Source organism: Haemaphysalis longicornis, unplaced genomic scaffold, assembly GCF_048455015.1.
Source record: "Haemaphysalis longicornis isolate Haplotype H1 unplaced genomic scaffold, Haemaphysalis longicornis Haplotype H1 scaffold_1, whole genome shotgun sequence".
NCBI lineage: Eukaryota > Metazoa > Arthropoda > Arachnida > Ixodida > Ixodidae > Haemaphysalis > Haemaphysalis longicornis.
In genome coordinates, this window is record NW_027526203.1 from 353,613,937 (window position 1) to 353,637,791 (window position 23,855).

The 23,855-nt window shown below is 51.3% G+C and overlaps 1 protein-coding gene across 4 annotated transcripts in view; it reads right to left on the minus strand.

The window, feature by feature from the left end:
- The window catches only part of Cadn (neural cadherin), a 297,368-nt gene that overhangs the window by 60,525 nt on the left and 212,988 nt on the right, over positions 1-23,855 (minus strand). For all 4 annotated transcript variants that reach the window (XM_077686006.1, XM_077686008.1, XM_077686007.1 and 1 more), the window contains exon 16: positions 11,287-11,430. In XM_077686006.1, coding sequence (XP_077542132.1) covers positions 11,287-11,430 — 144 coding nt within the window. The remainder of the gene's footprint in view (positions 1-11,286; positions 11,431-23,855) is intronic.

Genomic DNA, 23,855 nt, shown 5'->3' on the forward strand with positions numbered 1-23,855 from the left:
GCCAGGTGGCATAGTGTTGCGAGTACTGCATAGTATATTGCGCATGTATGCATATATGAATATCAAATACATTACACCATATGCACTGCACACTTTTTACCGTTTGTTTGGTGGATTCTGACGCAAATAAAAGCTTTTAATGGACGAAGAATGTCCGGTTACTTACAGTACAGCACATGCAGAGCAATAAACAACATTTGCCACTTCCAATACGAACATTATGTGGATTTCTCTATAGAAAAATGCTGCAATAAATTGCATGCATTGCATTTGCTAAAAAAAAAAAATGGCATCTGTTTTTCACCCCAAATTCAACCATGTATATACCCTCCGCCCACCCTCGCCTTCACCTCCGAAGGGCTTTTTTTTTTTTTTTTTTGAAATGTGGTAACCCTATTTCTGCCCGGCTTTTATTAGGCGGGTGTTGAATGAATCACTTGCGCTGCCACTTACATGTAGACAGATTTAACGTTTAATTAAAAGTGTCAAAAACCTGAATTGCAATGGCATAAGACTCCTTGTTTACGGGGTTTGCTTGACAGGTGCAGCGACCCTTAGCAGTGCAGCTCTGTGCGGCGCCACATTACCCAGAGCGCCGAAAATGTGCTTGCTTTTGGGAAATTTCGTGCCCTGTTCCTCATTTGTGCCAATAAAATAATCCAGAACTGTCAATACAGCGAAATGCAGGTCACTGGATTACTGTTCACCATCGCTAACACCTGTCTTGTAAGCGGCTACGTCGCGGCCAGTCGCGGCCATCTCACCACAGGACGCCGGCGCGGCCGATGGTGCCGTTGACACGGCGGAGCAGCGCGCCCTCTTTAGGTGCCGCACGCGGCTGCGCCAGGGCGCCTGCCGTGTGCGAGCGCGTTTTCGCGCTCAAGAAATGCTCCGTGCGGGTGAAGGGACACCGATGCCTCAAAGAAATTTTGCTTTAACTAAAAGAACATACGTTTCGTAGCCCTCTCAGCTCTTGTTCGACCAGCAACGATGCGTTATTTCCCGAGAAGTCCGCAAAGAATGCTGGCATTTCTCTCTCCCGCTCCCCTTTCATTTTTTTCTTTTTTGTGACGTGGACATGGCGTCACAAAATCGGAGCGAGGCACCGGTGCGGCCTAGAGCGTAAACGGTTGGCGCATGGAGGAAAGAATGGGTTGGCGCTACGGTGAACTACCTATTCCAGTTTCATTGTCGTTGGCGCAAGGCGCTCTCAGGCTGGCAACGGTAGCTCAGGCTGACAAGGTAAATGGCGCCTGTATATATCTTGCCTTGTTTTCTTCGGCCACGTCTAGTTTACGCCACATTTTCTTCGTATTTTAGGAAAAACATTTCATAGATGCTTCTCCAATGAGCTCTCGCCGTGCACAAATATTGTGACGTCACAAACCGTAGTACCCGAAGCGTGCGGGGCGCCGGCACCCGTTTTCACGTTTGTGCCTCATTAAAGAGCTGCGAGTTGCAACAGGGTTCGTACAGGCTTCAAAAGCAAAAATTCAAGGGTTTTCAAGGACTTTCAAGTACCAGAAAACACATTTTCAAGGTCCCCATTTAATGTTTTATCTGGGATTATTTATAACTTTTCCAACACAATGCAAAAGTTTTTTATTGCACAATACATAAGCACATTAGTGCACATTTAGATAGGTGCTAACGGGTTCGTATATGCTCCCCCAGCTTTATTTTTTTATTTCATGGCTGGTATTTAGAGGTTTTTCTTTGTGTTTTGCTGAGGCTGTTTGATTTCTAAACTTAGTTAATGTTGCCTGCATGTCCTGCTTTGTCAGCAAGAGTACCAGCTGAAATTAAATTGAACAAGTGTTGCTTCAAGGCAGGATGAACTATGTACACGTCCACCATTTGCACGTAAAAGCAAACGTAGATGGAGCGTATGAGTATAGTGAACTAGAATATAGTATGAGGCACTGCAAACATGCAATGAGCAAGCGTCCACAGACTAGATGGAAGATGCAAGATAGAGAACAGAAGCTGGCTTTCACTGGATTGTGTCGTGATATGGATTGGATTGACAAGTGCCTGCTCCCAATGTTGCCTTGTAATAACGAAAATCCACCAAACTTCTAATTTCACGCAATACACTGGAACTTGATTGTTACAATGTTTCTCCACATTTGTTAACACCTAAAATCCATGACAAACACTTTAAATTCTTGTGACAAAACAGGGCCATTGATTCTCTCAGGAAAAATCAAGGGTTTTCAAGGACCATTTAAAAATTCCAGGACTTTCCAGGCCTTGAAATTGACACTTCTGAATTCAAGGGTTTTCAAGGTTTTCAAGGACCTGTGCGAACCCTGTGCAAGAATAATGAATGTGTACTTCCGGCACCTTAATCTATCGATGCAGGCCAACTTGTGTCCACCCTTTAGTGTACCTTTAACGACGCGCCCAGGCGGCCACAGCTAGCACCGCCGCAGCCGCTCAGTTCGCACCCGTCTCATCTTCGTGATAAAATCCGCGCAGCCAGGTGTACGCGCTTACTCCACGTCACAGCTGCCACAGACGCCATTGCGAAGTAAGAAAGCGCACGCGATCAAACTTCGCCAGCAGGAAGCAGCCTGGGCACTGTGTGCGCCTAGTGTCGGCGTCGACGCTGCTGTGTTTCAGTGAAAAGCTGACATTAGATCTAATGCCGCCCTGCGGTAAAAGGAAAGGCGGGCCATTTTATGTATTAACCATGGCAGCGTTGAGCTCGGCCAGAAGCACGCCATTTCAGTCGCATGGTTGGACTTGAGGTTGGTCCACTTGGGGCAGAGCACGCTCGCACGCCTCCCCCTCGCCGAGCGCTTTCCACGCATAGACGCGTGCCTCGAGCGCGCCCATCGCTATCCTCGCAACGGGAGAACGAGCGGTAGTGCCACGCAAGGCGTCCCAGTACGGAAATACGAGACAAGACGTTCATACAGTTCAGGGTCCATTCATACGCGCTGTTCGCGCGAGCAACGCCAAATCACACCCCGTTCGCGGGAATGGTGGGGGACGGCCGGGCTACAGCGAACGCGCGCACGCCGCCGCTCTAGCCTGGTCTAAGGGAGCCTACATGCCGCCGTGGCCGTGGACGGGGTTATTCAAGGGCAGTCGATCACGGAAGAAAGCGCAGACGATGCGGACCGGCGCGGCGATGGCCTATTTTCCTGCTACCGGCGGCAAAAGATGCACCCGGAAAAGCACTCATTCCCGGCCATTCCTCAACTTTCTCCCTTGCGGGGCAAGAAGAAGAGCAAGGGAGGGGGACAATGAATTACGGCGCTGAAAAGACACACGAGCGTGAAAAATGACGCCGAGGTGAGGCCCAAATTGAAACACGCGGCGGCGGCGGCAAAGGGGGAGGGGCCTCCGGGGGGCACAACTATTGGCGCCGAATATGGCCGTTCCGCCCCGCCGCTAATTGGCACCGCCGCCAGGGAGCGCCGGCCCGAGAAACGCCTGATTAAAAATTCTCCACGCGCACAAATTAATTATCTTCCGCAGAGGGCACGACAGTGCGCCTGGCCACTTTTAGTGGCATTTTCGCGCACAGGGGCTTTGCATTAGCTGCCCACCGTCGAGCGGGGGGGGGGGGGCAAAAAAATGGAACGGGAGATTTATCACTAAGACAGTTAAGAAGTTCTGCCCAAGTGAACGTCAAGAATGTTTTCGGTCCGGCTGGATAGTGGGCGAGGAATTTGGCTTCCGATCTTAACAAGCTGCTCACGCTTAGGCAGGCCTATGGGAGCTATCAGCGAGGTTCTACATATCAAGTCGAGTCGATGCCTTTACGAAACATAAAAACTCGGCATACATTACTAGCACGTCATATTAAGACGCAATGAATGCGACATATTTTAAGCGCCGTAAATCTCATCCCGTGCAAGTGTCTCCTGCTCAGTATTCACGAGCCACATTTAAATGCTCTTAATGACCGTGATAGACTTGTATATTTCGTTCACGCCTTAGCGCACGCAGTTTTCTTTTCCACTCATACGACTCCATTTTTTTGTTGTCCCTTTCCTTCTATCTTCAAGTTTATCCGCTATATTTCGCTCCACCAACTAGCCCGTCATAGCTGTAGACGATGGATCGGTGATTAGAGGGACACTGAAGGCAACCAGCAAGTTGGTTTCAAACGAAAGTATGACCTTCCCACGGCCACTTTAGCGTTGATTCGGTGCCGAAGGATGCCGTAATTGCTGAGAAATCGCTAGTCAAACCTGACGCTGTTCGCAGTCGCTGAATAAAACGCTGCCACGTCCCGAGCGGTTTGGTCAGTTTCGCTCGAAATCAGTCGTGCTTTCCCGAGCTCCCACGTTCCTTTGCGGCTCCGGACCACTAAGCAAAATGTTCCTGTGTGGGACCCGTGATCAGTACTGTCGCTTTGTTGTAGAAAAACATTGTCCTTTGGAGGCCATGCGAATGTTGGCGTAGAACTAACTAAACGCTCGTGCGTAGCTCGCACGCTTCCTCGAAAAGCGACACCGCCGCCCCATGGTGATGACGATGATTAGTGGCTCTCTCTATTAATTGGCGCGTCGGTTGTCTGCAACCGACTTGCCTGTTTTATTCCCCTCACTTGCCCTACTCCTAGCTAACCTAATAGTTAAAAAGTATGGGCGAGTATCGCCACCCAGCGGCAGCCCGGAAAGACGTTGCGCCCCCCGCCGATTTAAACACTTACGGTGCAAGTTGCGCGGTATAGCCAGTGGCGGCGGCACCGGTCTTCACGTTTTCGCTATTTTCTACCTTATTTTTAAAAGAAGCTACGCGTAAGAGTGGTATGTTCGTGTTCTCGGTGAGCTAATCAATCGATATAGAGCAACTTGTATTTTGACTTCAGTGCCCCTTTAGCTACTTGTAATACAGGCGCGGCCCAAAGTAAACGGAGTACGTGTTTGTGAATTCACCAAAATATTTGTGCTGTGCAACTGCGAGCAAAACTGAGAACGCGCGGACGGCTTTGAGATCAGATATGAACAGCAGGAAGGTTATAATTTCCACGAAAAGTCCACCAACCCTTTCCTGTAGTTACTGGGGGAAAGCAATAAATGGTCGGCGGAAACCGGCTTCTACAACCACGTGACCGCGAAGCGTTCGGCAGCACGTGGGTCGCATTAATAAAACACAAGAGAACGAACGCGTGGACAGAGGGCAGTGGATCAAGCAAGCGCCGCGCTTGCCTCAACCAGTTGCTGGAAAGACACCAGAGGGTCCCGCCGCAGCAGAATTTTTAGCAATATCGTCTGAATGATTTCGCTTACTATAGACAAAGAACCCGCACCAATTTTATCGCAAAACTTCAAACATTACTGGTATGGCAAGTCCTCGGATTCTCTTTTGAGTGCCCGTCCCTTTTCGTACAGCGTGTGCGCGTCACGGGCAAAGTGTACCGCCCATCGGTCATCCTTTCTTTCGTGCTCTTCTGGTGATATAAGCATCGCCCTTGCATCGTTGGCTCTCCGTCGACGTTGTTGTCACTAGCTGTTTGCTTACACGCTATTTCGTACAAGCGGGCGCTCACCTCGGCAAGCTTTTGAGACGAATGATTTCGCCCCAGTGTTTCCTTGCAGGCACACCGAGCTGGCCGAAGCGCACGGCAGATCCCTCGCTCAGCTGCCCGTGCCGCTTTTTCTCACACGTGAACCCCACACGAAGAACTACGCGCCGTTCTTATGACGTAATCATAAAGAATGCGAAAGCATTCGGCTCTTACACAGTGCCCCTGCGCGTTGATCCTCGCACCCCACTGCCGAATTTGCACTTATGTCAATCTCCCAGTTCGTTGACGGGGAAGTTTAGGTCGCTGGGTGTCGGATTATGCCGCTCCTTTCTAGGCTCCTTTCGCTGCATCTATTCCGTGGGCCGTGTTCCAAACATCTGGATTTCGGAACTACCAGGTCAGGACGTGCGAGCTTCAGAATCCACTGCGACCCGTACTCTCTCCGCTTGTCGCAGCAGCAGCGCGCCACGGAACGCGTTGCGGCCGATGGGATTTCAGCGCAATGAGCCACTTCACGCCTTCGCACTACAACAGGGCATCCAGACGCGTTTTTCGCCGCCCTTCTGGCCCTTCCAAGGATATTCTGGACCTCTTCCTCCCCATCCCTTCCGTCCACGGCCATTACTCTAGCGCCCCCGCCTCATGGCCCAGGCGTAGCTCCACAGAGTAAAACACCAATCCGAACTTCGAACAGATGGAAGACCTCACAGCGCCGGCACCATTCGTTTGGCCCTCACTCGAAAACCGATCCGAATACAGACAGCGAAGACACAGGTGTGTTTTGAACGCTTTCGCGAATTATTCAACCCGACCAGCGAACGCGACTGGTAGCTTTGGCGAGCCAACTTGCAACCGTGACCGTGCGAGTCGAGGGACCGACTGCGCGGAGTTGTGGTCGGGATTCGTACGCCAGCCAGAACCAAGCAGTGTTAATATTCCTGCTTTATCACACCTAGCGCAAGACTAAGTGAATCTACTGGTGTAGAACTGCACGGGATACGCCGAGATATGACTGAAAATAGGGAAGATTGCAGGATCGGGTGTTAGCCGTGCTTTGAGATCGATAGGCGGTCGAGAGAGAGAGAGAGAAAGACTTTATTTATGGCCAGCAGGGAGTGGGAGGTCGGGATGCGCAGAGCCTCCACATCCCACCCACGTTCACGACGTCTTCGGGACTAGGCCCCGCCGGCGTCGGCGTGAGCGGTGCGCGAAAGGTACTCGGGAGTTCGTCCCTTTCCCCCCCGTCTGCGACTCGCTCCGCTTCTGCCTGGCGAGAGCAGCCTCGAGCTGCTGGACGTCGATTGACCTGTCAGACGAACCAAAGCAAACTAAAAGCAAGCGGCAGTGCTTTTTTGTTGTTGTTGCAGGTACCCGTCTACATTATTTCGCCACAAATACAAAGCTGAGCCGAATTCTACGAACTCACGCGAACGCAGAAGCTGAGGAGACATTAAAACGAGGCAGCGACCGGAAGGATAATCGACAATCAATTGTACACTGATCTCTTAAAGCGGCCGCGGCTAGATTGGGAAATCAGGCACACAGGAAACATACATCCACGCTTTCCCTGTTATATAGCGGGCCCATAGCGGCTCCCTTGCTATCTCGCTAAAAGCAGCTTCCTCCCGGATGGCGCTTGAATATAAAAGTTTCTTTTCGGGATAAACGAAACCGCCCACTGACGGCAGACAGTTTGCACGAGGCTAGCCGCCACTGTACGCACAGAAGTTTTTTTTTTTTTTTTTTTTTTTTTTCCCAGGGCGAAGCTACAAACCAGCAGAGAGAGAGAGAGAGAGAGAGAGAGAGAGAGAGAGAGAGAGAGAGAGAGAGAGAGAGAGAGAGAGAGAGAGAGAGAGAGAGAGAGAAGGTCGTGGGGGAAGATACAATGACACCCTTGAGCGGGCTCTCATATATCTATGGAACACGGGGCACAAATGTGATTCGGTGCAGTCGAACGGGCTGCACGGAAAGCTGCGTCACACAGAGCGCACAAGAGCCGCGCAACATGCGCGGTTCCCTCCTGCACAAGTCGCGCTTGAACTTGGACAAGCAATAAATGGGCAGGCTGCTCGGAGCAGGGAAAAAAAAAAAAAAAAAGTGCCGTAATCACCGAGTTCTTCCGGACATTTTATCTTCTGCCGAGGTTTATGGTTCGGTTTTAGGATACGGCGCTTAATTCCCCCGCTCCGCCGCAGGGAAAAGGAACCAACCCTCCGGGCGCCGTATAAGCGGCCTTAAGTATAAACGGCCCCGGACCGGCACCGGGAAGGGGAGGGCTCGAGCCGGGCGTGCGAGAAAAGAAATCTCGCTCTCCCGAGGAGGACGTTCATGTTTTTTTTTTTTTTTTTTTTCCTCCCTCCCGACTCCGCCGCCTGCGCTTCATCTCGAGCTCCGAAATGCAGCACCTCCCGGCCCAGCAGTGCGCTTGGCCACGCCACACAGCTGCCGCTAAAGAAAGCGCCAACACACCAAGAGCGGCCTCGAGCCTCACTCTGCCTGCTGCTGCACGCCCCTGGCGGCGATGTAATCATCAACGAGACATGTCCCACTGCGGTGAGGTCAGGCGCTGCCAAGTCCATCATGTTGGACAGCGGCTGCGGCTGTATTCGACAGTAGGACGCTATGATTACCCCCGAAGTGCCAAGGCTCGGCCGCGTTAATTAAGAGCGACTAAATTTCTACGACCGCAGGAGAAAAACGTTATCGTGAGCCTGAAAATCCGAAGCGTTTTGCTCCGAATACTTCCAAGCCAGCGGAACATGGACGACGCGTGAGCCCCACGACTCGAGGCTGCTTCCTCCGCGCGGTCCAACGGCGGGCGGACGCCTCCGGGGCGCTAAGTGTAAGCCACCAGTTTCCACAGATTAAACCATCCAAAGAGGCGCGGCTCGCTGGCTCAGGATTGAACCGGGTCCGAAGGGCGCTGCGTGCCGCCCTTCACGCTCGCTAGGCAGCACTGCTGCGGGCCTGGACGAGCGCACAGCCGACCACCTTTGCGCTTCTCTTGGACGCGCCCCGATGCGCTGCACGCTAGCACCACTACCGGGATAAACACTAACAGGAAAGGAAGATTAATTACCTGGAGCGCAAAATCAGAAACGGGACCCGAGACCGGTCACACAGGAACAGAAAAGTTTAAAGGGCCACCGATGGTGCTCCTGATAAAAGCCCTCCCGCAGCGAAACAGGGAAAGCGGCCTCCGAAAGCTCGAAGGGAAAAAAAAAAAAAGCCACGACAGGAAGGGCCGCTGAACGAGGGGGCAGATGAGATGGGTTTAAAAGAGAGAGAGAAAAAAAGAATTCCCCGCGGAAAAACGGCACTCGGCCATTTTTGGCCCATTAGGTACGTTATTCTTTGTTATCCAATCAGCTTAACCCTTCGGACTACTCCGCTGATGAAACAAGGCGAGGCCGAGGAGAGGCGTGCCAAACAGACTGCTCACTGCTCGAAGGAAGCGCACTTGCAAGAAAAATGGCCGGCCCGCACTAAACGCCCCGCAAGGATGCGCACTCGCGCGGCAGCGGCGGACGACTCCCCGAGCATCCCTTTGTCCTTGGCGAAGAAGGGAGCGGACGCCGAGACCACTGGTGCCGGGTGACTCCCCGGAGTCGTTTGCGAGAAGGGCCGGGAGAAGGCGCGGTCTTCGAGCGGACCGAATAAGGCCTCCCAAATCGACATCCACCGAGCTACGCGGCCATTAGTGGCGGAAGTGGTTCCCTCTCGACTCGGCGGCGGACACATGCGTCGCGTGCCGACGGTCACGCGCTCGGCGAAACGAGTCGATTACACGCAGCGCGGCGGTTTGCTGTTGCCCCGCAGAATAAACGCCGTTTTCTGAAATGTCGGCGGCACAGTCGAGCGGGGCATTTTGAGCCACAGGTTCGGCGCAGGCAGTGTTCCGGGCGAAACGCGCTGCCAAATTAAGGTTCGTTAAAGCTCAATTAGCCGCCCGAGGGCCCACCAATGTCGCTTCGCTGGCCTAGTCGAGGACCACTGCCAATCGATGGAGAAGCAAGATGCGGCGAACACTGACTAAGCGCGCCGCGCTGGATCCCTCCGACGCCCTGTGACCTCTCGAGGCAACAGGTCGACGCGCTTGCCTCGACTGGAAGCCAAGTGGCTCGCACATCGGAGAACCGCACCTCCACGGACGACCGTATCGCGTAAGCACGTACGCACAAGAATAGCCTCCTCGGTTAGGCCCGCCAGTAGGGAGAGTTGCGGCAGGCAGGAAAACCAGTGCAGGAAGGAGCGCCGACCGCAACTCTACCAAGCTCGAAACAAATGACGATGTTTTATTGCGCGCCAAAAATGCCCGCTGCCTCCGACGGCCCGTCGCGCACAATAATCGTTACCGTCTGCATGCCGACGGCCGTTGTTAACTGGGAAACTATGCAACCCTCAACCCCTGTCCAACTAAATTTCAGCCAACCGCACCTCGGCTCGCTCACTCTCGCCGGGACCGAGCTTTGGTCGCACAGCTTCAACCACACTACTGTGGTTCGCACAGGCGGCCTCGTCTTCGGGAAACGCGTCCGCTGCCCCCAGACGTAAGCACGTGCACTTGGTCGACCACGAGCGCTGCGCTCCAGAGAGCAGGAAGGTTACCCTTTCTGTACAGCATGTACGAATGTAAACGACTGGAAATAGGGACACGCTGTGCGTTAGCGGCCCGCCTGGAAATGGACATGTGCACGCCCAAAAACCCGCACCTAGGCTGGGCTCACATTGCTGCGACAAAAGCGCAGCCCATCCAAGTTTCGGCCCCACCGACGACGTGAAAACCACAGGATTCACTGCGAAAGCGAAGTCACTGCGTTAGGAGGGGCTGAACCTACACGTGACTGCGCCTTGCGCAATCGTACGCAATTGCTCCACCTTCGACGGAGGGCGACCATACCTCCAAGAGAGCATCCGCCTTTAGGTTTCGTACTTGCCGCATCAGACAGACGAGGATCGCCTCGACCTTACCTAACAGGGCAAGGAAGGAACCAGGCGTTCCGGCCATTAAATCCTTAGCAGCCCCATACATCCCACAAAACCACCACATTTTGAATCCGACTCTTCCAACGCTGCCCGGAATTTCGCAAAGTATTCCCTAATTCATTCAGCTATAATTCCTCGGCCAATGTGAAGGGGTCCCACTGCCGCAAATTGCGCAGAGAGAAGCCTCCGAGATTACCCAACCTAACGACACTGCGCCGATTACATCGGCGCTGCACCGTCCTCCTCACGCTGCGATTCCTTTCAAACCGTTCGTTCTTGTTTTCTTCCTTCGTTTCTTTTATTTTCTTCATTATCGGATCAAATAAACGTGTTTTCCTCCTCCACCTTTTTTCTTTCCTACAAGAGCTTTGACCAGTGTGGCTACCGTTTTCTTTTTCGCTTCAGCTGAAGCGTATGCTGCCTCGGGGCGTTTTTACGAAGCACTGCTGGCTGCTACTAATGAGGCCACAAAGGCTAGAGACAATACTGACCAGGAACGAACCGGAGCTGCGTAGCTGTGTGCCTCATTTTTGTTTTCGTATACTTCCTCTTAATTAGTGGCATGTAATTACAATACATAATAAAAATCAGACGCTCGTGTAATTGAAATGAAATTGGTGGCACTGATTCATTTTAACACCATTTGCATCGTCCCAAAACAAAATTCTCTAAGCCACGCAAGCTCCGGAAATCGATCTCAATAATATTCGTAAGGCTCCAGTAATCATCTGTGACGGAGTTCTCTCGGTTTTCCCCCAGTTTTCGCAGAGAAAACAAAAATAAATAGGAGCGGACGGCGATGCACTCACACTCGTCCTTGTCCTTGGCAGTGACCGTGATGACAGTGTGTTGCACATCCTCGTCCTCGTTCACCTCAGCCTCGTACAGGGCCTGGCCGAAGTACGGCGGGTTGTCGTTCTTGTCGCCGATCCCGATGCGGATGTACTTGGTCACTGCGCCAGGAGAGGAGAAAAACGGGGGGCAGGGCCCGTTGAAATTCACGCACTCTCGCTCGCCTTCCACCGGGAAAAGCAGGCGAACCGAAAAGGTGCTAACCGCATTAGCCCCAGAGACGACTGGCGTCCCCGCAGCCGACCAGCGGCGTTCTCAGTTTTGCTACCATCGCCGCGATGTGCGCGCACACGAGCCGGCTACAAAATGCAGCACAGCTCACGGCGTCGTTAATCTCTGCCGCCGCCAAGAGTGGGGCGACCGCCAGCCAGGCTATCGGGTCGAATACAGCGAGCAATTCATTTTCGCACGTACTGCAGCCCTTCGTGGACGTCCATTTCGCAGATATCGCGCGAACGTTAGGACTTAAAGGCCACAGAGGCCGCCCAGGGACGAGCCCCGATAGCGCGCAGGGGTCATTACCAGATTATCGCGCCACGCTCCCCACAGGGTCATGCCCACGGCCGCTCCACGAGTGGCGGCAGAGACTGCTGCAACAGGCCGGGCCACGAAAATCGCAGAGCCTGCAGGTCGAACGACCACGAAACGCCTCGCGCGTTTAAAAAGAAAAAAGAAAACAGAGCGAATGCTTTGAACGGGAATCGGTATGAACGCCTCACGCCGGAGTGATTTGGCTGGCTACGACGCACGCATTGCGGTCCACCTCAACTGGAGGCAAACGTGCCCCTCGCGTCCGTCTGCACCCTGTATACGAAACAGCCCCGTGACGTCTTGGGAATTGTGGGTAGCGCAAACTGTCGCGGTAGTGTGTAGTACAGCACTGAAATAGAAAGCAACGGCAGCACGGATATGCGAATCAAGTTTCTTTTTGTCTGAAAAACTGCACCGAAATAGTGCGTCGCTAATAAATTATGCTCTACTCACGGAAATACTTCTCCACCGCCCTCAAAGTTCGAAATAAACGACGTCATTTGGAGCGGGGGAAAAAAAGCCTCGCGTTTGCCGTACGCCAGCAAATTTGGCGGGCCGTCGCGAACATATTTAGATCTAGCGGCCTGTTTGATTGCGCTTAGCGGTAACACGGTTAAAATTTAATCATTTAGACTGCCTTTACTGCTCTTTTTGCATAAAACAGAAAAAAAATAAACAGTGACTGTTCTCGGATTACGCAGTGCTTCTACGCGTCTGCCGAGACTACCTTTTCTTTCTTTTTTTTCTTTTTTTTGTTTTTGAGTAGTCGTCTGCGTCGACGAAGACGTCAATTGTGATCACTGCTTTTGCGCGAGCGTAATATTTCGTCAAGAGAGGCGTCAGTTTGGCCGCTTTCGCTGCAAGACCCGAATTGCTGCCGTTAGCTTTCGTGGTAGAAGCGCCCATGTTTCGCTTTGCAGACGCAAGCAAGCTGACGAAGTGCCCTGTCCCACGTAAGTGCAGGAGTACGAGCAGAGGTTAATTAAGCAGCCTCTGCGAAAAGGTTCAACATAAGGGCAAATCCAGGCCACACTGCACGCGCGGCCAAACGGCGCACCACCACTCACCGCTCGCGACGTGTAAAAGCACGCGCAATCGGTTAGTTCCGCGGCAGACAGCTACGGATGCAGTGCACTGGACATGACCGCTGGGCTGTGCAGTGAACTCTGCCACTCAGGATTTGCAAGACAGGGCGCTATCAAGAACTGATCACACACGGGAGGCCGAAAACCGAATAGACAGCCGACAAATACAAAATCCCTAGTATTTGCGCACAATCCATTACAGCTGCCAATCGAATACCCACACTACCCACGACACCAATGTTGGTACACAAGTGGTCGTGAGACCACAGAAAAGCCCGTGGGCTGCCCAGCAGGAAAGCTGAATGCTGCCAACCAAGACCACAGGAAACGACTATGCAACTACATTTGTACGTGATAAAATAGTATACTGTTTAAAAGCACGGTCTGAACCAAAACGGTGCCAGTTCGCATACTTGTGACGTTTTAACCCACGAATCTGCGCCGCCAGATTGCTCCGCTAGTCTGTGCGCAACGCTAGAAGGATGGCATTTGACGTACTTGACCCTGTGGCGCGATGGCCCATGCCGTAACCCCGACGCGAAGGGGATGCAGCTACCAATAAATAAATCAGAGAGTCTGAGAGCACAGCCGATCAGGCGAGGTAAAATCTGGCTCCTGTACGATTGCGAACAATAACGGGGCAAAAACTGCCACTGAAAGAGGGTAAAATAAATATACCAAAGAAGGCAACCTTCGAGCGAGCGTGTTCGGAAAACCCTCACAACACCCTTTAGGGTAGGTATAGCAACTGGCGCCTGTTCTTCAAAGCGGAGCGAGTGCTCCAAAAAAGTTTGTCGACGCTTTAACAAGTTTAGTGGGCTACAAAGTTTTTCAGCTTAAGTCACGCGCATGCAGTGCCTTAATGCAGACACCAAACGCCGCCCCTTTACAATTCCGGAAAGATCTCATTCCGGATTAAGATTATTTGCTCGAGTTAAATTATGAATCCTTTGCAAGTTCCGAGTTGCATAAAATGCCGACTTCAATGTTCACAAAGGACAGACGCTCGGGTAATTTAAGTGATCAGCCCACTAAAAACAATCTAGGAGAGCGCCCGCTGTAATCCTTGTAATCTGCCAAAGCGGATCCACACTAGCTTCTCCCCTCGACAGCACGACAGCAGTATTACGCCGGCATAGCAACGTCTTTGGAGCCCAGGCCAACATGTTCTCCATGCGTCATTCGAAGCAATTTTCTTCGGTAACGGCATGCGAAGAGCATCAGTTTTGTCAAACAATATTCGGCAAAACCCAAGCTGCAGAATTCCCCAGGAGATATGGATGCTGCCACCACACGCGTTCTATGCTGCACGTAATCCCGCTACGCATTTTTGCCAGGGCAAATAAACATACGGGAGGAGCACGATTCAGAGGACAGCAATCACTAGATGAAAAAAACAAACAAAGAACAAAATAACACGTGAGCAGACAAAATAGGGAGGGGGTGCATCCCAAATCCGAGATTCACAAAAACACCGGCCCCGGGAAAGCTAATTGCCATGCAGCGAACAAGTGTCCGCGAGCCTTGCACGGACAATTGTCCCTCCATCCCGCCACGAGAACAAACCGCAGGGCAGCCGAGAGATCAGCGCGCCAATTAAGCTGGCAGAGAAGACACGCACGACCGCGTCCATCGGAAGTGTACACAACAAGTGGGCACCTGACACGGCAGCGACATGTCCGCCCAGCGCGGTCGATTGGGTGCGCAGCCCTCGCCGCCGAACTTCACAGGGTTGCACCTAACGGTTGACACCAGAGAAGAAACGCCCAAAGAACTCGCGTCAGTCAAGCAAGGTTCTGCGTGCCGCAGAGACCCCGAACGTCAGCAGAACACCGAACGAGCGACTGGACGATCGGCGCTGACCGACCAACGTCGAGGCTTCGGGTGCAGGCGCCGTGCAGAGCGATCCGCGCCCTTCGTCGGCCTGTCTCGCAGCACGGGCCGCGAACAAAACGCCGATGCCCAACGGAGGGGAAGGGGGGTGGACAACGTCGCGGGGAGAAGCCGACCTGATATCACACATTCCTTTGGTGCTTAGATGACCCATCGGCTTAAAAAGCGTCGCGTACCGATAGAAAACGTTTAAAAATATATAATTTCTTTACTGAAATATAGAAAAAACAAGAAATCCGTTTTAGTTCATTTCGTTTTCACTAGATGACGCTAGCTGTCAAGCAAGCGAGAGTTTAATTCATTTCAGTACAGAAGTGACATTTTTCCGAAATAAGCAAACTAGGTCGTTTGGAAAATCTTCAAGGATCGGCAAAACTTTTCGTATATGTGCGCGATGGTTTTTAAGCCCGTGGGTCATGAAGTAGCAAGTCCCATAGGCGAGTGCCCCTCAAAGGGCTATGCAGACAAAACACACAAGTTTAGTTCATTCGAAAGATTGCAGGGTGTTGAACCGGAACAGAACCGAAAACCGGAACTGAACCGGTATTTTTGCCGGAACTGAACCCGAACCCGAACCGTTATTTTTTGAGAACGCTGAACCCAAACCGGAACTGAACCGAAGAAAGAAATAACGGTTACCGGTTCATGCCGAAACGGTTCCACCCTCCGTTGTTGATGTTGCACAGACAATGCAATTCAGGCCTTTTTTCTTTCACGTACCATCAACTTCGTACCCGCTCGCGCACTTTCCCCTCCAGACAATTGAACACTATCATGCTCTATGTAACCACAGGGGAAATGAATGAACACCAATGTAGCAATGGTATGTTGCTGCTGGAAGCGCCAGCGTAGTGAAAGCTGACCAAACGAAATGTCATTCTCGGCAGCTTGCAGGGGATATAAAACGATTTACCCTTCCCTAGCTGCGACTTTACTGGACCAATCAGGCTGCAGGAGTGTTCCACTGCGCAACAGCGAAAGCCTACACCCGATGTGTGCAAACTTTTGCTGCTGATGCAGTTTTGTCTCTTTCAGATCTGCTTTTTTTCGAAGGTGCACTTGTACTGACTGCCCAACTCGCCACATTACTTCTACTGCTACTCGTTCCGGAGGGGAGTACTGCTGTGGACGAATTAAAGAGCGTCTACCCAAAAAAAGTCCCATCTCATGCTCCACGCGTCAACTTTCCCTTTCATTTTGTAACAGCATAATCTGTTATAAGATTCCGCAATGTAGCACACGGAACGATGGCCGGGGGCCAGGCGGTACGATGACATACTGATTGTAATGCGCACATCTGGTATAGCTATCGCAAAAGGAATTGCAGTGGTCAGAGCAAATGCAGTGACTGAGCGTTAACTAAAGCTTACTTGTAACAAAAGTGTGGCTAACACATTCGATAAGGTGACAGCTAACAAATTATTCAGGGTGACCAAATAATCTAATTCATTGGTAGTATTTATGTGCCTGTTGTAGGATTTTTCTGTTTTGTTACGAATATAAAAAATGTGCATCATTACTATTAAGCGCTGGTATTTGAACGCGCCAGTACGCAGGCCTAAATTTATGGCTTCAAGGTTAGCGTGATGGGCGAATCCACAGCCACGATTGCGATTTCAACAAAAAAGGAAAGGGCAGAAAATATATCCCACCGTCATATCTCTTGGCGGTGGCTTTATGAATAGTCGCTAGGACAACCTAAAGGCTGGGCGAGAAAGTAGGTGGTAAATCGTCACCACTTCATCTGTTTTTTTTTTTTTTTTCTAATATCTCGTAAATGTTTAAAGTTTGCTTTGCAATTGCGCCACTGCCCTTGAGGAACAGCAGCATTTTGAATTGTTGTTAGCATTTTGATTTGACTGTCGTTTTAAACTGCTAAATGTTTCTTTCTAATTTCAGTGATAATTCAACTCATCGAACCGGTTCGCGAACCGGTTCGGTGCGTGATTTTGTCGAACCGGAACTGAACCGGAACGAAATGATTTCGCCTCAACCAGAACCGTAACCGAACCGGTATTTTTTTTTTAGGTTCGACAGACGGAGATTGCCTCGTTAGAATTATACTGACACCACTTTTAACGCACACTTCGCTCAAATAAGCTATATAATTAGGGAAACAAATATTGGTTGATCACTCTTTCGCAGGAATCAGTAAAAGACGAAAGTGAGAGGCCTTCACAGGAGCAGTTGAATGTTAAAGGAACCTTCTTTAGTGTGAAGGGTTCGCAAGCCTGCCCCGCCACACGAAGTGACGCCGACACGCAAGAAACGAAAAAATAACCGGTTTATTCCGGGACAACAACACAAAAAATGCCATGCACAGAAACAGCAGCTTGAAACACATAACAATCATGGGAACAACGCGACAGCGGACGGTGCCTCAATTCACGCGCGTCCCCCGTACACGAAGGCGCTGGCATCGAGGCGCCAACTGTCGGCGCTCATTAGCGTCATGATACCCTACTCGTGGCCTCCGCGATTTGCTGCCGGCGGCGCCGTTAGCCTAAGGTTTAAGCGAGGCTCGTCTGGCCGACGCTGCCTGCGCTTTGAGTTGTAAATCAGTCTTCGTTGTTGCGTCTTCGGGATAGAAAACTCTCAATATGTGGTCTATGTATTTTGACTTGATCCTACAAGTACAAAGTTGTTTAACGTACGTTGTTTAACACCCACGATTGCCTTTGCACGCAGCTTTAGTGGTCGTTTGCTTGAAAGGCGAATGCCATAGCCCACGGTTCTGTCATCTCGGGCACAGTGAATGCCAGCGTGCTGAATTCTTTTTTCGCTGTTACAGCATTTTCCCGCGATACCGCTGCACGAAAATATGCTTTTTTTGCCTTTTAAGTTGTTTCGAACGCTCTGGGTATCTGTTAGGGGTGCGTGTGCGTGTGCGCGTGTGTGTGTGTATGTGTGTGTGCGTGCGTGCGTGCGTGTGTGTGTGTGCACGCGTGCGTGCGTGCGTGTGTGCGTGCGTGCGTGTGTGAAAACAGCGTAATACCGATAAGCTCTCGGGTATTGTTTATAAGCAGGCGACTACGATAGTCAAATAATCTGTTAGGCTTCCACGGGTACGAATCAATCATATTTTTGTGTTGTATATGCTTAGGGGTTTCAAGAACCTACTGCAATCATGCTACCAAATTATTTGCCGTGAGTGAAAAAGTCATGATATTCCGCGATGCCTTTCATATCGCTATCGACTCTACATATGTATTTTTTCGAAAGACTGTTTCTGAATTTCTAGATTTGCTAATTTGTTGTCATGACATATTAAGGGTATTATTTTTTTCCGTGAGCAGTTAAGCAGATCACTAATATCTGTATGCACAACATCGGCTGTAAGTACGTTGTTCGGGATATTAGTGAATAAACACATCAAGTGGAGAACTATATCAATCGTAACTCGGGTAAAGATTTTTATTACATTACTAAGACCACGTCCATTTTTGGTAGACTGGAAGCCTCTCTGTACGTTTGTATATGCAAGCATGCATGCCAATAAACGGCACCAGCACGTTTACCCTGCCTATTGCGGAAGAAATACCGATAGCCATTTGGACAGTATACACTTCAGATGCTGAAGTATACGACGTCTCTGTTAATAGTATCGCGGTAAAAGTTACGCCAAACGTTTCAAGTAGTGTTGCCATGTCGTCTACTTTATCTGTCAAAGACCGCACGTTTAAAGGAGAAAAAAGGAAACGACATAGGGGGTATTTTCGTGTTTACTAATGGTTGGATTTCGGTCGGTTGAATTCCCATAATTTGGTTCTTGCTTGGAACGCACGGAATATGCGTTCCGTGCGTTCCAAACAACATGTACGAGATTTTCAGAAATAAAACCGGAAAACGTGTTGTGTTTTGGAACCATGCGTGACTACAAAAAAGAATACTGCTGTGCAATGAATTCACTTTTGCATCACCCCGGGCATAGTCTACGTCAAAAATTCAAAGCACCAGTAACTACCCTAATGGCACCAGTAACTCCTTCTACCTTTCACCTGCATTGGTGTGCGGGAACGTTTTTATTAAACGTCGCACACAGGCTGAAGGCCGAGTTTTCGTCCTCTGCACCCACCCGCGCCAGGGAAAACGACCTTAGGCTACGCGCGCCGCGCTGCGGCGGAAAACGGCGAAACGGCCTTTTCGGAATTACGCTCTCTCCGGGCGATTGGAACGGCCGGAGCAACGGCGCGCCGCCGGTAGCCGATCGCGGAGGCCACGCCCTACTTCGCTTCGCCTCTCCTAGACGGCAGCACCACCTGAATGAGTCATGAGGAAGGACATAAGGCGCGTTCGTAGAGCTGCTCACGTCTCTCTTGGTAACGCAGTGGGAAGAGCGCCATGCCCGTTGTGGCGAGAGGCGCGACAGATCGTGGCTCGAATCCGGGCGCCGCCGCGTTAATATCACTTATTCTGGCGACATCACTTCCGTGACGGAAATGACGTCACTGAGGTCTTGGTGTACCCGGGTATAAACCACTTTCGTGTTAAAAAGGGAATGGCCATGCCACCCACTAGCTCACTTCCCGCAACAGAACCTATGATGTTATATGCCCAGCTGTGCGATTAGCTGAGGACGGCAGCAAACGCAAGTTGGGCATGGCTTATAAGCTTTCCGAACGACCTATTTGCGCTTAAATGTAATGCTTACTAATTTTACAGCCGGAAGAATGGTGGCGTAAAAAATCGAAGTTACAAAAATACACATAAACATAGAAGTACTCTCGCACAGCTCCTGTTGGTACTGGGTGCACTTGCTTGTTTTAGCTGCGCAGCAGTCCGCCGCTTTGAAGCTGTCTTACACGACACTGGTCAATTGGCGTAAGCGACGCTGTCTTACGTGACCCTGTTTGTCCAGCATGCCCCATGTTTCACGAAACGATTACTTTTTACCGTGACAAAAACAAGCCAGATGAAATACGGTCAAAAACAAAGCAACGGCGGACAACGGTCCGCGGCTCCGTATGGTAGCTCCATCTGGGAGTACTGACGGTAAGCAAGGCTCCTAATGACGCGGTGGAAGGTCGCTTGAATACCCACTTTTGTGACTTCCTAGCAGACGTCACGAAAACACGATATGGCGGGACGATCAAAATTTTAACCTAAATCGATTAATTTCTCAGTCAATACGGCATCGTTTGAGCCGGCCAAGCGCTGGGGGCACTATAAAACACGAAATCTTTCGAATAAAACAAACTTGTATTCTGTCTGCATGGTCTATTTAAAAGGCGTCACGAGTCACCCACCGCCGATGCTAAACATTATCACAACGAGTTTCCCTCAAGATTTTTGTTAATGCCATCGCGTGTCAAAAGTGCGCTCTTGCTCTGTCCCGACCGTCCCCGGCGTTGAACCAGAGCAGCAACGCGCCAGCTCAAGGCGGTGACAGGCCTGACGTCAGCGAACAACGCCCGGTTTAATTAAAGGGACACTGACGCGAGTTGTAAACACTGCCGATATACCTTACTCGGTGATGAAAGTGCGCAGGCCAAGGATGCTCTGCGTTTTTCGGGCCGAGTTACACGCATTCGTTTAATGACGGTCGACTGTCCGCCCTCCCCTCCACAACCGACCTGATGACGTCAGCTACCACGACACACAGCTACGCCCGAAGGGCTTATTGAGCACACTGCCAGCAGCGGGTTAAATTCCCAAACCTGTGCGCCAACAAAAAGTCGTCATGAAACCTAAATTCTCACGGCTGAGGTAGCCCGAAGAGACTGAAAACAAGTGTGACGCCATTACGGCAATTGGTGCGGCGATAGGGGGAGGTACGTGGCATTTGGGAATCACAGCAGAGCGGCGAACCGGACCCTGTACCGTAGCCGGTAGCCGATTGGCGCCACTGCGCGTGCGCAGAGGCGGCGAGACCGGTGGTGCGGTTGCGCAGCTGCGCCAACCGTGTACCGGGCGCCGTACCGGGACCGCTGCCCCGCCCTGCTAGCTGTAACTCCCTGTTCCCTCTTCCACTGCGCCGCCCATTGCAGTCGAATTATAAGGCGCCACACTTCTGCTTGGCAGTCAAGAAACGAAGCACACGGTTCACACGACACAGCGCAGCTATAAATAGGGATTCAAATTTTCCCTCCAACGTCCCTGATCAACTAAGACAGGTGCCTCGATTTTCCGACGACATGGCTTGATCGACGATACGGTCGCGGTAGCTGTTGTACTCGCAACCATGAAGTGCTCTTCCTACAGGGAGAAAACAACAACTGGACAGCGAAACTGCTGAAACACCAATATAGATAGTATTACGAAAAGAGTGGAAGTGAAGCTTCGAAGTGCACTTCGACAGTACCTATATTCGACCGGGGTGCAATCCCAATGACTGCAAGAAACGAAGCACGAACTGGTGTAATTTGCGATTTAGCGTACTGCTTAGCTAATCAGCTAAGTGAAACTTACAACGTCTAGATCCTAGCAGACAAACACGGGGCCGCCCGTTCCACGGCGGATTTGTGATGCGGCTGGAATGACGGAGGGGCGGATTCACGTTATTTGTACTGAAATTGATACCTCCTGAGACAAAATTTGCTCCGGGATAGTCGGAGATAAAACACGCATTAAAGCTGTTTTCTGTTGCTCCAGGGTGAACTAGCTAACCATGACAAGTAAATGAAACTCGGCGTAAGGACAGAGTTGTCTCAGTGGCCAATTTTGCAATTCTTTTTCCCTCAATACATCTACATTACATTGAGAGCTAGAGAGCATTTGCGAGGAAGCTGGCTTTGCCGCAAAGCTTATTCTACTGACAGATCACGACACGAAAAACATTTGACGAGTGAGCCATATACACCATCCAGCTTATTTGTAATTTTTCTTTTCGCTTTCAGCGCCTCTCAAACCGGAAATAATTATCACAAATTTGTTCACGTTCCGGTTCAATATATATCCTGACGGGACCTTCCAAAGTCACGCCGAACATGAACGAAAATGGTCAGTGTGCCTATATACTACCAGCTCCCCCTTTTTAGTCCCTGACGTTGCGTCTGCACGACGTCCCAGTTCGCCGTTACACCGGCTGAGTGCTAGCACCTAGATGTCCTTCCTCGCGTGGAGCGTACGTCAGAACGACGGGACTGCAGCATCGGCATGCCCGATAGATTGCTAATGCATCCCATTTCCGGGGGTTCCTTCAGCGAGCGTCGCCAGGCAAGTGTTCCCAAACGTGCACGCACTTTCGCCTGTCCCCGCTGAGGGCCCTGCTCTCTGTGGCCGGCCACGCTGGCCGCCGCTCGCTGCCCGGTGGCACGCGACGGCGAACTTTCGTTTACTCTTCGCTGGCTTCGCACCCTTCGTGGAAAGCAGCAGAGGTACAATTTATTCCGAAACCTGGCAAATCCCCACATGCGGATAACCTCAGACCCACATCCCTTGAGTCCTGCGTGGGAAAGGTGATGAAAAGGACCGTCCTCAAGGCTACAGAAGCCCCTCGACGACACCGAGCATGATGCCGCCTTTTTTTTTTTTTTTTGCTTCAGGCAATATCTCGGCACTCAGGTTACACTCCTTCAACTAAAGGTGTTGGTACTCAAATAGGCCACCCGAAATTCCCCTAGAGCAGTTTTGGTCCTAAACCTGAATGGGGCCTTCGACGAACAAAGTTACTCATGATAACATCAGGGCTGGAACAGGGTACATCGGTTTGGGAGCACTGGTGGGAGCAGGCGAAATCCGCCTCTTTCATTGCGGTGTGCTGCCACCTAGCGTGCCTAGCGGAAGTTGAAGCTGTAGGGTTTGCCGGCGTTTCCTCCGGCTGCGTTCTCGTTGTATGCACGGCAATGCCACATTACGGCGAGGAGCAGCCCTTCTGTATTGGTGTTATAACGCCTTAAGACGACAGCCCCTGGTCATCACGTAATACCAGGCGGCTTCTTATCACTGAATGAGGGCTGGCAGAGAAATCTCGGACAGATCCGTGTGCCGTCCGAGTAGCAGAGCGAGCATGGCGAGCAGTACTTGGAGTCGTCTGGCATGAAGTGCGATCGCCAGCTCAACAAAGGCCGGCAGTTCGCTGGACACATGTACGATTGGTACACGCGATTCGCATGCGACTGATCGTTACGACTGTCGCCACGACTAGTCGTACGCGTGAATTTGAGACGGCCCGATGCGCCCATGAGATGCGTCGTCGGCGTCGCTCCGCCCACTGTTTTTGCTCCATGGTCAACTACGATGATTGCTGAGCTGAATTTGTAGATTCTGCGCGTTTGTTCGCAAGAAATGGATAAAGCAAGCAATCGTGAAGCGTTTTCTGCCTTCGGAAACAGTCCGCGCACACGCCGGCCGCGCCTGCCAGCTCGGCACACTCAGCGGCTCGAACCGGCGCAGACCACGGTAGCAACGGTAGCAACCGCGCTTGTCGCTGCTCTTCTGAATCAATCTGATCGCTAAAAAGTTCTACATGCGAGAAAGTAGGTGTTAGTGTGGTGAAAAATTGTGCTAGGGATTGTTGTCAGGGCTTATTTTAAAAGCGGCGATCAGGTATATCTGCCGCTGACCGGTCGCCGCGGCGCGCGGTGCGCCGAGCGGTCGAGAGATGGCGATACCTGCGCGGAAGCATCGAAACAGGCTACGCAGATGTTTCGGTCACCGATCACTCAAACGGCAGTTATAACTTAAATAGAGTTCCACATGCGAGAAAGGGGATGATAGTGTAGTGAAAAGTTGTGTTGCGGATTGTCATTCGCAGTTGCACAGATAGCAGCGATCAAATATCCGCCAGGATGCCGAGCCGACGCAAGCCGCCGTAGCCGATCGCGTGCGGCCGACGGGAAGCGATAGAAGCCGACACCGTTCCCTTTTCGGCACTCCGAGTTACAGCGGAACGTAGCACAAGTTGTAGGCATTGTTCCGCGCACAACGAGCACACACAAAAAATCCAACGATGTAAATACAACCACGACCCCTTCCCGCTTGTGCGGGAGCTGTGGGGAATGTCGTCTGCTGCCCCTACTGGACTGCTTAGGGACTTGGCCGCTAGGGGATTGCGCATGCGCAGTGGGGTTGTGAAA